The sequence below is a fragment of the Haliaeetus leucocephalus genome, unplaced genomic scaffold (genome assembly GCF_000737465.1).
Source record: "Haliaeetus leucocephalus isolate CR32 unplaced genomic scaffold, Haliaeetus_leucocephalus-4.0 Scaffold140, whole genome shotgun sequence".
NCBI classification, from domain to species: Eukaryota; Metazoa; Chordata; class Aves; order Accipitriformes; family Accipitridae; genus Haliaeetus; species Haliaeetus leucocephalus.
The window spans coordinates 6,026,316-6,040,707 of NW_010972576.1; the positions used below are offsets into that span (position 1 = coordinate 6,026,316).

A 14,392-nucleotide genomic window follows, 5' to 3' on the forward strand; every position below is an offset into this window, starting at 1 on the left:
TAATTAAATACATACAAATACCTGCACACTGGGTAAAAGCCTCTTTCCAGCCTTCTCTTGGGAACAGCAACAAATCTAATGTCTATTACCCCTTAATTTCTAATACTCCTCTGCACCATAAAAATCTCTTCTATTAATTTCTCAAGCACCTCCTTAAAAGCACTTCTTAAGTGCTCTGGCCCTACTATCTTGAGGGGCAGGCCTGTTGTCAAATCATCTACTAGGAAATAAAGACACCTTTTCACTCTTAGCAGCACCTACTGGATATCTAAAGCATCTAGCTGAGTATTGCAGACAAAATTCTGATAAAATTCAACAACTTACATTACAATTCTATCTGAATTACAACATTTATGTAACATATGAGTATGTTATTTGAAAGATTTTCTACTTGTCATAAAATAACAACCAAGATCTAAACCAGAAAGAGGAAAAGAAGAAAAAACACCTTTCTTTCAGTCTAATTTGCTGAATATACACAAAGTTAACTAGGAGTCACTTTCTTTTAAGTTAGTAATTCACTGTTCTCCTCTGTCTGACTCTTTCAGGAAGGAGATAAATTCTGCTTAAATACAGGAATATGTACTGAAAGTCGAATAAAGAGGGAATGGGGAATAGTTTTGAGCTCCCAGAACTAGTTACCTCTTTCTTTCAGATTAATTACATTTCAACTTGTTAATATCCCCCAACTCTAAAAAATTATTAATTAAATATAATAATAGAACACAGTTTTTATAAGATTGCCTGCAAAAGCAGCCAAGTTTAGGGTTATATATTTGACAGCAAAATAATACAACATGCTATGCTGTTGACTGGATCTGAGATTTGCTGCTGCACAGAGGAAACAGAGTGCTTTGACAGTATGACCTTGAAGTGGTAAAGCATGGGACTTGAGGCTGATGTGTATGTGGATGTTAACTAGCAATTTCCCAGGTTTCAGACATCACTTTGATGTGAAGCACTCAAGCAATTCTAATGCTAATTTTGTCAAGTTTGTGGTATACATTTCTCTCAAGTACATACAAATGAGTCAGTGGAAATACATGAGCAGACAAGGAACTGTGCATCATTAAGCAGAGCTCCCAGGTCAGTGGATGAAGCTTCACCTCTTTAGTCATGTGAATGGACTTGAAGGTTGGGACTGGGAGGGGAGAAAGCAGCACTTGCATGTTGGTCATATGGTGAGCACAGGGACATTGCAGAAGGTGCTGCTGGTAATTCTGTGCCTTCTAACATGTCTCCTTTGGAGCACTAAGTCATGTTAGCAAATTCTATGGGTGCTGTACAGCAGAGCAGCCTTTCTGCCCTGTTGGAACCCAGTGACCCAGGTCCAAGAGCAGGTGCATCCCAGATGCACCAAGCAGGCAGCAAACCAGAATGGAGAAGAGACAGTAGCATAGGGCTACCAATACTCAACTCGCAGGCATTGCAATGGGAAAGCGTAAGGCAGGTGCCAAAGAAGTGAAACTTGGTTTGTTTGCATTAGGATATACTTTGAGTCTGAGTTTTCTGACCCCCCTCCAGAGCAGAATTATCTGCACACAGGAGGGTTCCAGGTCTTGCTTAAATGTTCATGGTACAAAAGGGACATCATAAGGGACATCAGAGAAACAAAAATACCTTATCACTACTTTCATTAAGAAGCACCTTAAAAGTAGGTGAAATTACTTGATGCGAAGGGAACAACTACACTACAACCTCAATACCACATGTCAAATGAAGATTGAACCTTTGCACTCAGTGGTTTCCTATCCCCGTCCTCAGGAAGGCCTTGGGATTCCTCTTTTACAGACCTTCATGTTGGAATCCCAGGCAGTAGAACTCTACAAAAAAATAAGTTCCATATAAAACCATTATTTACCTCCTCTGCTTCTGGTAATAATTTAAGAAATTCATGCAGCAGTTCAGAACCATAGGGCTCACTTCTTCCATGATAAATATCTTCAATGATAGATTCAGCAGACCTTGAAAAAACAATTGAGCATACACATTTCTAACACTTGCAGGGTGAATAGTTGCAACAAATTGAAAAAAGCCATGCCCAGGCTACTCAAAGAAATTATAATGAGGTTATGTATCAGTGTCCACAGCAGCATTGTTCTAACACCACTTTCAGTGATGCCTTTACTGAAGGGCAACATTATCAGTGAATAAAACCAGCATTGAAACAGCTTGCTCTTAAAAAAAAAAATCCTCACCTCACTTCTTCCTATTAATTCTTTATAAAGAAAGGAAGCCAGCAAAAAACAGCTCTCATGCAGTATTACATGAGATATATGGGCTTCCCTTAACTATACATGAAAACTCACTTTAACTGGTTAACAGTAGCAAACTCTAAATGTTTGGTGCTAAGTCATAATGGCACTCAAAACTAAACATATTAGAAAACAAATATGAAATGTAGTTACCTTATGACAAATCTGTATAGAACTGTAACGTCCACAAGGAACAGAGCACAATATACAATACATTTGATGAGAGCTACAAAGAATTTCACGTATCTGCAGCTTGCACTAGCTGCATGGAAAAATCAAATCTTACTTTTTGAATTGTTTGAGAAATATCCCAATGTTCATACTTCTTTTTGCATCCAAAATGGAAACCTGAGAGAGAGAGCAAGAGAGATTAATCTACCAACACCTAAGAAAATAGTATATAATACAGGTATCATTTCTTAAATTGCTACAGATAATTGTTTGCAGTTGCCACCAAATCACAGGCCAAATTAATACACAGTGTCACGTCTTATCAACAAAGATCAGATATTACAGAACTAATTTTTACCAGGAAAACACACAGCATACCCACAATACCTTTTTCCAAGTGAAGCAAAAAAACCACAGCAACATTTATAGAAGAAAGGAATCAAGGTAAGTTCTATTTCATTGCAAAGTAAAAACATTCTTCTTGCTCATTTCATAATGCTGCATCTGCAAAATGTTGCTTATCAAGTAATACGTTGTGTTGCATTTGAAGGTCCCGTGGTTAATGAGCACAACACTTCAAAACCTACATATATCAGAGATTTTGTAACAAATGTGAGGATGGTCTTTCTAAGCAGAGGTCAGTATGCACTACTGATTTCATTCACGCAAACTAATAGCCATGCTGATCCACAGAAAGATAAGTTGATCTTGAATCAAAATCTGAGACAGAAAATGCTCAAATCTGTTTGCTTTATCTAGAAGCAAACAGAAACCCATAATACAATAATAGTCTCCCCCTGCTTTGTATTTTAAAGTTGATTTGCTGTATCATGTTATGTGTACAATTCCAGAGATTAAGCAGAGAAAAAAAACCAACTTTTTTCCCTAATTAATTTAAATTTTTTTTTTAATAAAAGTGTTAATTCTTTTTATGCTAGCTTTTCTTCCTGTAACAGCATACAAGTTCAAACCTGAGATGTTTGCCCCATTTTAGCAAATTGTGTCCTTAAGGTTAAAATTTTACCACAGCGATTTTGGTGATAACAGCTACAAAAGTCATGAGATTTACAAGGACAATAGAATTCTTTCACATTAACAGTACCACCTAATTGCTACAATAAAACAACTCAGTACACACAGATGTTCAAGACTGCTGTTGGACTCACATGATGTTTGAGGTTTTGACAACTGTAAAGGTGTCTTGACCTCTGTGACAGTGCATGAATTAGAGATACATATATAAACACAATGTTGGCATCATCACGAAATTGAATTAGCCTGCAGTCAGCTGGTGACAGTGAAAATATAGGTATGATTAATGTGCTATCCTCAACATACACCCAGGAGACAGCCTCCTCATCTGCTGAAAAGAGTGAATCAGATTTAAAAGTTTTCTGAAATTCTGGAATTTCCTCTCTTCTGAAACCAGCAAAGACTAGAAAACACAGGAAATATCAGCTTATTAGTATTAATTAGATGATTGCTAGCCTGAAGCCCTTCAGTTTTAGCATATGCAAAGATAAGAGGACAGATTGTGTTTTATTCTCCTGTTATCTTAGGAGTTGAAAGGCCCCCAACAGATCATTACGGGAAAGCCCTTTAACATAGGACAGGTTCAACTATCTCTCGCCCTGCAGTATCTAATCTTTTTCAAATGTTTTACTGCAGGGACCTCTCACTGACCTCTCAAACTCCAGCTCCAGTCTCCAATTGCTCTGGTCACTCCTAATTCTCTGATTTCTCTGTACTAGTTTAAGCTTATAAGCTTTGCCATCATGATTTGGCTTTTGGTTTGTTGGGGTTTTTTAAAGCATATTCACAGTTAACCTTCTGTACATATTATTTTCAGTCACAGTTGGTAACTCTTACAGTAAGACTGACCATCAGCTGCATAAACCTCTGGTTTCCATGGCACAACCCAGATTTACAGTACAGCCTCAAACAAAACTAGAGATTTTTTTAAACATCTTCCCTTGAAGAAAAACAACAGATGGCAACGTATACAGCTGCATTTGCCTTATCAGCACAACATAAAAATGTCATAGCTGTTCTTAAGTACAAGGATCTTAGACACACTTCTTGCTCTATATATGACCATAGTCTGTTTTTTCTCTGATTTCTTGTTCAAGAACACAATCAAAACATTTGGCTCAGGTTTTGGTCACTCTTTGCTTGGTGTCCACTTCAAGATTATCAAAAGTGTTTGAAAAAGCTGTCATTACTTAACTACCTTCAAGGAGTTTCCAGCTGGGAGCGTAAGGTGGAGAAAAGGGGAACCTGGCAGATACTCCATAAATACAAGTTCCTACTCCTTGCACACAAGTACAGTATTTTCCATCTCACATTGTTGCAATATTAGATTCATAATCTTTGCCTTAACGTATTTGTAATGTCTACTCTTCTTCTCCACCAAGCTTTCACTCTACTTTGTCCTTGCAAAAAGCTGTCTGCATATGACTTCCTACCAAGCTGTTGCTTTTTACCCTTTAAACATTACCTCAGCTTTTTATAAATTCTGCTCAGTCTGGTCCTATCTTCTGTTCATACACACCTTCAGCACTGGTGCCAGCACAGCATGTTCCAAATCTCTGTTCACCACCTAAAGAGATTTTAAAGTGCTGTCTACCAGTAATACCCCTGGACTTCTTGACTCAAAAAGTTGCACTGGACTGTAAGTAAGAATTGAAAACAGACCTTCCTAGTCTCGCTGGGATCCTCCATACCAAAGAAAACTCTCATATGGTTTCTTATCGTTTACTTCAGATAAATTCAGGAGAGTTTTCTCCATTGTCATCTTCCTTAACTCTCCTGCCAGAGAAAACTATTTTTTTTTTTGTCCTACTCTAGAAATACTACAATTCTCTCAGATACTTCGCACCATCTTAACACCTGCACTTTGCCAGCCAATGCAAGTGTCACTGCCTCACACACTTGCCACCTCTCCTTCATAAACAATGCAATCTTCGAAGCAAGGACAGTTGATTCACTCATGAATCTGCTTCTCATCACCATAGTATTCAACTCAGCATATTTCTGCAATCTGCAGCAGGCATAGATCATGTGGGGTAGTAACAGCATCAGTCTGACAAATGTTAATCCACCACTGAAATATTTGCTGGTTTAGATGTATTAAGGGGAACATTAGCTTGAGTACCATGGTGAAGTTGTGATGATGGTAACAGGAAAGCTACTTCTGAACTCTGACGCAAATTCGCAATCAACACAAGAGATTCAGACTGTTCTGGGAGACACAAAAAGCCCCACATCAATACTGACTTCATAGTGACTGCAGAAATGCAACAGGAGTTTCTTGCCATGAGACTGTCAATAAGGAACAGGAACATGACGAAGTGGATTTATGACAGATCAGTGAAAGCAAAACATCACATGTGTTCTTTGGATAAGAACAATGGGGTTTCACATGGTGGGATACAGTTTACAAATTAGAGCAAGTGTGGAACAGCCTGCTGGCACAGGCTTGGTGCTGGAGGTTAGGAAGGATATAAACAACTTCCTGCTTCAGCTTCCACTTCACCTTACAACACACTAACCATCACTGTTGAGTTTAATATTTTGGCCTCTATTCTCTGAGCCACACGCACTGCCTGGAGTGGTTGTGGAAAGGTGCACTTCCACAGTGCGGCAGAGTGAACCTAGAAGCTTACTACAGCACTGTCCGACTCCATGTCATCCTCCCTTGTCACATTCCTAGCCTGCTCTTTCCCTTAGGCAGGCACTGGTACTCATCTCATTGGTTTTTTGCTGTGTTAGTCCTCTGCTGGATTAACAGGTTGAATCAGCTCTCAAGAAGGTGGAATGAGCATCAGAGCCAGCACATGGAAAACAGAAAGAGGGCATGACTAGGAGAAGGGAGAAGAGACATCCTGTTCGCCCCTTCCATCTTTCTTCTCTCACTAGCCCCTTGCACGGGCTCTGAAATTCACTGCACCCTTTCGCAAGCCACCCAAACTCACTAAAATAGCAGAAAACTACTCCAGTTGAAAACAAAACAAAAAACGCCAACAGCATTCTGCTGAGCTACTTAAATCTGTTTACAGAGGGTCCAATGTCTGCCAGAGCCAGCACACAGATGGGGGGGAGGTGAGGGACTGGAGCAGAGGGACAGTTCGAAGGAGAAAGTAAGAGCAACTCCCTTGGCTGGCAACAAGCTGGTTTGCCCACTCCGATGCCAGGCTAGCTATAGCCTAGCTGAGTGTATGTTGTGCTGTATTGCGAAACCACTAAAGGATGGGGAAAGTAAATTGGTGTGTAAACTTAACTCTACACCCCCTATTTTTCAGAGGCTGAAATTACATGAAATCATAGGGCAAATTAAGCCTTTAGTCAAGGCAACATGTTAATTAATCGCCTAAGGGTTTGGTGAGGGATTGTTTACAAAAAGGATAGCATTTGCTGCAGGAGTTTGACTCTAATCTCAAAAGGGAATTCTGTTATAATGATGATGTTTAGGCTAAGCCTCCATAATTGGGATTCAATAACCTGAGTTGGGCATCTGAATTCCCTGTATAAATCACTGATGAGTGACGAATTAAAAGGACATGCAGTATTTCCAAAACTGCTTATGATTCCACAATCAACAGCGATCTCTGGAGAAGGTATGAAACCCCTATCCCCACCACAGCCTCTGGGGGAGTGCCCTCAACACTGGCTGAAGAGTCACTCTTCACCACTTCCGCTGAAGCTATGCCACTGCACTGAGAGGAACCCCACTGAGCCAAAAGAATAGACTCTCCGGCCATGCACTCTTGTACAGCACTTTTGGCACATGCTGGTTTTTTCGGATTTGGATCTAAGTGATACTTGAATTTATGCACTTGAAGTTATCTTGAAAATTTGTTGCTGACGTACTATGCCAACTAGACTAATTCCACTATTTAAACTGCAAAGAACATGTTTCACTGCTAGACCATAAAGCACTTTCTAAAATCAACTGTGTTTTATACAAAAGGAAGAGAGGTACTGAAACACAAAATGTCTTGCCTATCTTCTGCTGCCAGGCCAGCGATGCAGCCAGGAACAGAACTACAGCTTCCTCAGCCCCACACTAACATGCTCTCTGCAAGGTCACATGGATGCTGTGTACCTCGGCCTGCCCCCAACTCCTTTCAACCCCCACAGATTTTACTACAGTGAACTGAGGATAACCGTCATACATTAAAGGAAGTGAGCAGCAGCTGACAGCACTGATGACGGAAATCACACACATTGCCTTTGCCTTGAACCTCCATACTTTTGCTGAATGATGCCTGTGGTAACGTTAAGCATGTGAGCTGTTGCGTATCTGTGCTTCCGCACTTCCAATAACACATAGCTCTTCAGGATTATCTCCTTCCCTCCTTGCTAAGCAGCTAGTACTGCAAAGTCCATTAACATACAAGAAATTGCTCATCGCTGTCTGACACACTGCTGCGGCATGCTTGACAAAGCTCAGCAACAGAGTTGAACATTTTGTCACTTAAGTAGCATAACTCAGAGGCAAGTACTGTTGCCTCAACCACCTGCCATGTGCAAAGGCACCGTGGGAGTCCTGAACCAGGCTGGATAAGCATCAGGCAGTGGAGGGAGATGCATTGAACTACCTTATCAGCTCCAGACGGATGCACAAAAACATTAACTTGTAGCAAGGCAGGTTTTTGTTTCCAAGGCACTGTATCTTGGAGAAACCCGTGTTTTGCAGGCCTGTAATTTTAACCTCTAACACTGCTCTTAACCTCCTCAGGATACCCCGAGTTTCAAGCTTTACATGAAAACGCGTGAGTTTTGGAGCACGCCGGGGTTTTCTCTGCCCCAGCTGCTGTACGCTAGGGACCACATTCAGTTACTTATCGTCATTTTTACTATAACTAGATCTTCTCCATGTGGCAGTCCTGAAAGGGGGAGCTTCTAAAAAACACACACGGGGCCAGAGTTGTGTACGTCTGCATGCAGTACAGGAAGTCCACTCACTGCAAGCCAGATTCGAAGATGAACATAGCCTGAAAACAGCACAGAGGTTAATGACTACCTCTGACGATGGCCCCAATTACTCCTTCCCGATGTCAGGGTTCCAGAGTCTGCAATACCATGTCTGTTTTAAATCCTTTATTTTAGTCTATGTACAACATGCACACTATCAGTACATTGGTTTCTCTCCTCGTCCCTGCTAATCTTATTTTGACATTCTCTGGATCCTGCAAGATACCATCAACTTCAAGTCCCTATTTTCTCACTAAAAACTGATACATTGTTACATCTCTTAACCCCATGCCCTCTGTATTTTGTTTACAAGCTAACATGTATGTAGAACACTGGTGATTAAGTCTGCGTTTCAACCCTGCAATTACTTCACAGAAAGATCACTTGAGACAATTCAATTCAGGCTTCACAAAGAGGCTGTATATACATCAGGATTTAAGAACTAGAAAGCTACTTATCAGTTCACCGGAGAGTATTTCAACCTGAAAGTGCTTGGTATATACTGGCAGATACTCACCACCAGAACTGAAATCAGTAACAATCTTCAGACCTTCTTAGAAGGTTATTTTAGTGTCCAGAAAAAGCAGGGTAGATGAAATAAAGTTTTCATTAGCAGGAAAGCAACATTTATGAAAGTTGAAACTTTAAAATTATCTCAATTAAATAACAAATTCCCTTAATCACTATATTATATTTCCTCACTGTCATACTGGTACTCCCTTCCTGAAGTCTCTAGGACATCAAGGATGTATACAGCATTAACCCTTACAATGGGATTCTCTTCCCTCCCACCTGGTGCATGCTTGCAGGTAGAACATTTTGTTTGTACAACAGCCATAGTGGAAGAGCTGAAGAAAAAAGGTACAATACACGTATGTTTCACACTGAAAACTCAAGGGCTCTCCAACATGAGTAAATACAGATGCCTTCAGCTCCCTCCATTTATTTATATTTATTTTAACAGGTGACCAAATCATAGCATTTACCAGGTAAAAATAATAAAACACTATTAGCTCTTTGAAAAACAAACGTGTGCCACTAAGAACAAATTGCTTATCCTCCCCATGGTTCCCCTCTCCATCAAATCAAGACAAATTTGACTTAAGGATGAAACATGACAGAGAAAGAGACAAAGGCGAGTCAGAATTCACACCAATTCCTACAGCATTATGTAAAAGAGAGGTTTTCCTTCAATTCTTACCTCCTCTTTAGTCTCTTTAAATGAAGACTTTAAAGATCGACTTCGGGGGTCCTGGGGCTTGGTTTCTTCCTGCTGCCCAAAAAGTTCCTCGATTGTCTTTGTATCGATCTGATACTGCGGTCTTGCAGCAATCGTCCAGATATTGTTTTTACCACGGACTTGTTCTTCAGGAATAGTTTTCCAGAAAAAGCTCCGCATTCGTTTTTTTTTGCCATGGTTGTCATGCCCATTTATCAGCTGTGGAGGCAGAGGTATGTTTGGCCCAGGCAGTGGAGGAGGGGGTGGGGGAGGTGGCGGCATCCCCGGGGGGAGCGGAGGGGCTGGGGGTGCCCCTGTGAGGGGACATGGCAGAGGGGGCGGTGGTGCTGCAGGCTGAGAAAGTTGAGATGCTGTTGTTGTATCCTCATTCATTAATCCCGTTGCAACTGGAATAGCCCCATTTTCTTTATCATTGACCAAGGAGAGACAATTCATAACATGCATTTTATGTCCTCTCCAAAGAGGAGAGTGTTACTTCCTTGGACCGGTTTGAAACATTGAACAGCGAGCGCAGCAGCAGCAAGTATCACGCTCTCTCAAACTCTAGTCTGACAGCAGTAGCAACACAACAGCGGACTGTACCATCTTCACAACCTACAACAAAGGACAATAGGGAGACTCAGATCAGAGAGACCGGATATTGTCCCTTGCACTGAGGCGACACTAAAATTAAGGTATAACAGCTATCAAGTTTTTAATCCAGAAGCAAAATTTAGTGAATCAAAAGTCTTTCCCAGGGCAATTCTATAAAACTTATCCACACCAAGATTTCAAATAGCTTTGGGTACCTAGATTTCAAGAACACACATAAAAATAAGAATACCTCTTAAATTGCCCACAGTTGATACTGAACCCACCTACTAATCTCAGTTCAGTGCAATTTTGTAAGAGAATATATTTATCTCAAATTTTTAAAACAAACAAATATTATTCCACTCCTAATTTCAGATTATTTTTTAAAGGTGATTACACACAGTTAGAAAATATAAGTACTAATTATGGTACTGGATTAACTGGATCAAACAGACCTTGTTTGAATCCTTTTAATTCATGACTTAAATCCAAGCTGCATTAAAATAATGAACAGTATGTCAATGATTTAACAGTCTAGCATAACGTACTGGTTTTTTGTCTTCATATTTTTCACACAATTGTCAATAAGGGAAAAACAGTGTGCAGCCCCTAAACTCTCTATGTTCATTGAGCATAAACATACAGTATTTGCATTTTACCATTATTGGTCTGGTTTGACTACCCCCCAAAATACACTAAGAGAAGAAAGACCGCAGTTTGATTAAGCTGCCCCTTATAATTTACTTATAGGTTAACGGAGCCAGTTCAATAAGCGGAGACAGAGTGAAAGGACAGAGGAACTGATAGGAACAGTAACCTACACATCCTAAGCACTGCACGTATGCAAAGCTTTAAATATTTAGGAAAGCTTTTACATCTAGATTACCTCATGAAGCAGCTTAACAAGAACCACAATAGTTTTGAGCAATTTTTCTTATACTGTCACCTACTAAACGAAGATGCTGTTATCAACAGTAAATCTTCAAGTAAGGGAATGACTTCTGCAAAAAAGCACGATTTTGACAAGCCAAATCTATTAAAACAGATTGTAAGTCTCAGAGAAAACAGATTAAGGCGTTACAAATACAGACCAATGAAGAATCCCATGATTTTATGGAAATTTGTAACTTATCTCAAAAAAAATTTAGGAATTTACAAAAAAAAATACCAAAGATACCACACAATACAAATATAGAAGACAGCCAGTCCCTGAGCAAAAATCAGTCACAAGAAAGCTCAACAGACAGAGCTGAAGTAACGCACTGGCACAAGAACAATATCAAATCACAAATTTGGCACTGATTTAGCTGTATGCGTCTGCAGCAGGGTTCACACAGAGCTAATAGCAACCGAGATCAATTTGACATTGTAAAATAGTGATGAAAACACCTTCGCTATTTTTGCCAGAGATCCATCACTCTTGTGCAGGAACAAACAGACCCAAGTCACAGAAACAAGCCTTAGGGCAAATTCTTTCTTGGTCTGCAAGGACTCAGCCACTCACAGCTTCACTGAAGTCAATGTAAACCGAATGATCCACTGTATCTTTTCTTCTCAAAAGCTTGCATAGGTAGCAACAAACTCCTCTTTCCTGCTTCAGATTTTCTGACCTTATACCTTACATTACCAAGGTATTAGCAAGAATAGAAAACATATATAAAAACCTGTATGAAGTTTATGTCAGTCATAGGAATGATGGAAAATATTTTAATGGCAGGGTAAAAAGGGGAAGAGCCACAAAGAAAGTGGATCAGGATAGAGGGTTTCAAATTTAAGTCAGCACTAATACCCAGTTGCTATTACACAGCTCTGTATGTTCATGCCTCTCCTCCTAAGTTCATGATCACAGAAGCAGAGAGGCATAAAAAAGCAGGTGCAAGGTGATGGAAATAGATTAACCACTCAAAGCAATTAAGTGTTGCATTAATTTAAAGAAATACTCAACTAGGAAAAAATCTTTTCTTCCCTACCACTTATTTAAAAATAAAAGATGTATTAGGTGGTCTTCCATCATCACAAAGCAGTATTCAACAGTTATTATTTTCTAACTCCGGTTCCCACAGAGTTAAAAAAAAAAAAGGAAAGAAGGAAAGAAGGAAAGAAGGAAAGAAAGGACGGACAGACCAACCGACCGTGCCCCTGGGCAACGTGCAAGAACCTCATTTTGAAACTTCCAATAAATCTAGATGCTTTAAGAAAAATAGGATTAAATCCTAATGAAACAAAGTTGTAGGCGATGAATCATCAGAGTCCCGGCACTAACACAGAAGAGTGGAAAACGACTGATCTCAGACCTAAGCATTTCTGAGTTAGACAAGGGACACTCCTAGGGAAAGGAGTGGAAAACACAAGGGGAAGAAAACATCCCAACCTAGATGTAAAGATAGATAGATAGAACAGGAAAAACTGTTTTCAAGCCAATGAGCCCTGTACTGCTTTAGATGAGGTAACTGTCACCCAGAACCAGGAAAGGGGAAGAATCAGCATTTAGAAGGCAGGCATGAAAGGAAAGGCACAGCATAAAGGCTGGCATTCAGCTTTGTCTTCTGACAGATAAGCATGATGCAAGTGACAGAGGTCACCTGCTTGTAAGAGGACGGCGGTCTCGAGTTACCAGATACCGGGAGACTAGTCAAAATTCCCTTCTCCTGCTGCCTCTCAGAGGAGCGGCTTGAAGATGTTCCCAGCGCCCCCGCCATTACTGTGGGTGGGAGAGAAGAGAAGCTGGCAGCCGGGACAGGCTCTGAGCCGCTTGTTGGTATCAGCAGGTGCCTCCAAGCAGGAAGTACAGCAAGGGGAGGTGGGGAACAAGGCAGCCGTTCCGACTGTGAACTACAGATTATTCCGGGACTGGGATGTGTAATAAAACCCAAGCAAAATTTTAACTCCTAAGGAGCCTCTCCGCACTATTCAAAGGATTAAAGAAATAAAAAAGAAAGGGACCCAAGAACAAACATTTAAGATGTCTCAATTACACTTCATTATTGCATGTTTGTTATCCAAAACATCCCAAGAAGTGCAAGAGCTTTACTGCACATTTTAATTGTGTCCATATTTGGCATAAAAGAAATATTTTATTTCTTTGTCTCGTTCATTGTTTTAGGCAACCTAATCTAAATTGGAAATGTATTTCAAATTTAGAGGGTGGGGACAACTTTCTCCCCAAGTAAGAAGACAAACGCTCTGAAGTAATTTGTTTCTTACAAAAAAGGCAGTTGCCACTGAGACGGGACATACATTATATTTGCATACACAAATTAACAGGTGAAATGCACGATGCGCTGAAGGGCATTTCATAATTCATACTGCAAGATATTACTCCCTTTAACTCACACCTCATGTTCTCTGCTGCCCACGTTTGTGTCAGGCATCATCCAAATTCTCATGAGAACAACGCCGATTTTGACACCAAAGCCCAACCACAGTATTTGGATGTCTGGGTCTCAACAACAGCCACACAAAAAGGTAAACGGAGCACCAGTTGCTAACTGCAGATAACGAAACTGCGAACGCTGCCTCATATAACTAGCTGCTGATCTTGCCAAAACGTGTGGGTTACAAAGACGACACAGCTCGCGCTATCGCAGCAACTTAGTGCTTAACCGCTTAACGCATCCGACAAAATCCCTCACACGGCACGACCTTCCAGCCAGCCAGCCAGCCAGGATGGGAAGGGAACCCCACACTGGTTCACCACACAAGGCTGATGGGCAGCAGACAGAGGGCCCCCGTGCCAGGCAGGGACATTACGCGTTTTGTCAGGGAGGGCTCGATTCCAGCTGGTTTTTATTTGGGCTCCCAGCTGCTGTGCTCATGCCGCTGCAGGGAAGGGGACGACAGGGGAACAGCCCTCAGCCTTACCGTCTTATCTTCCGTCCAGAGGGGGTGTTTTAGCCCAGGTGTCCGCGAAAGGCGGGCAGCGTGCCTACGCGCCCGCCGCGGGGAACCTGCTGCCGGGACCACCCGAGGGGCCCTGAGAGAGATCCTTTCGTCGTAGCTCCCTTCGACCGACGCCGCAGGCCACGGGGGAGCGCCGAGGACTCTTCGGGGGGAAGCTGCGCGGGGGTGATGCCGCCCTGCCGGCTCGGCGGGACGCGGGGTACCACCGCGACCCTCTCTCACCTCAGCCTCCCGCCGGATCCCGGGCACCCTGAGGCGCCTTGCACCCGCCGCTCCC

The 14,392-nt window shown here is 41.4% G+C and overlaps 1 protein-coding gene across 1 annotated transcript in view; it reads right to left on the bottom strand.

Annotated features, from left to right (window-relative positions):
• The window catches only part of FHDC1 (FH2 domain containing 1), a 30,773-nt gene extending 20,687 nt beyond the window's left edge, over nucleotides 1-10,086 (bottom strand). Inside the window, exons 1-3 of the mRNA XM_010586122.1 lie at nucleotides 9,604-10,086; nucleotides 2,542-2,603; nucleotides 1,862-1,964 (exon numbers count right to left, since the gene is read on the bottom strand). Coding sequence (XP_010584424.1) covers nucleotides 1,862-1,964; nucleotides 2,542-2,603; nucleotides 9,604-10,086 — 648 coding nt within the window. The remainder of the gene's footprint in view (nucleotides 1-1,861; nucleotides 1,965-2,541; nucleotides 2,604-9,603) is intronic.
• Nucleotides 10,087-14,392: the final 4,306 nt, after the last annotated feature.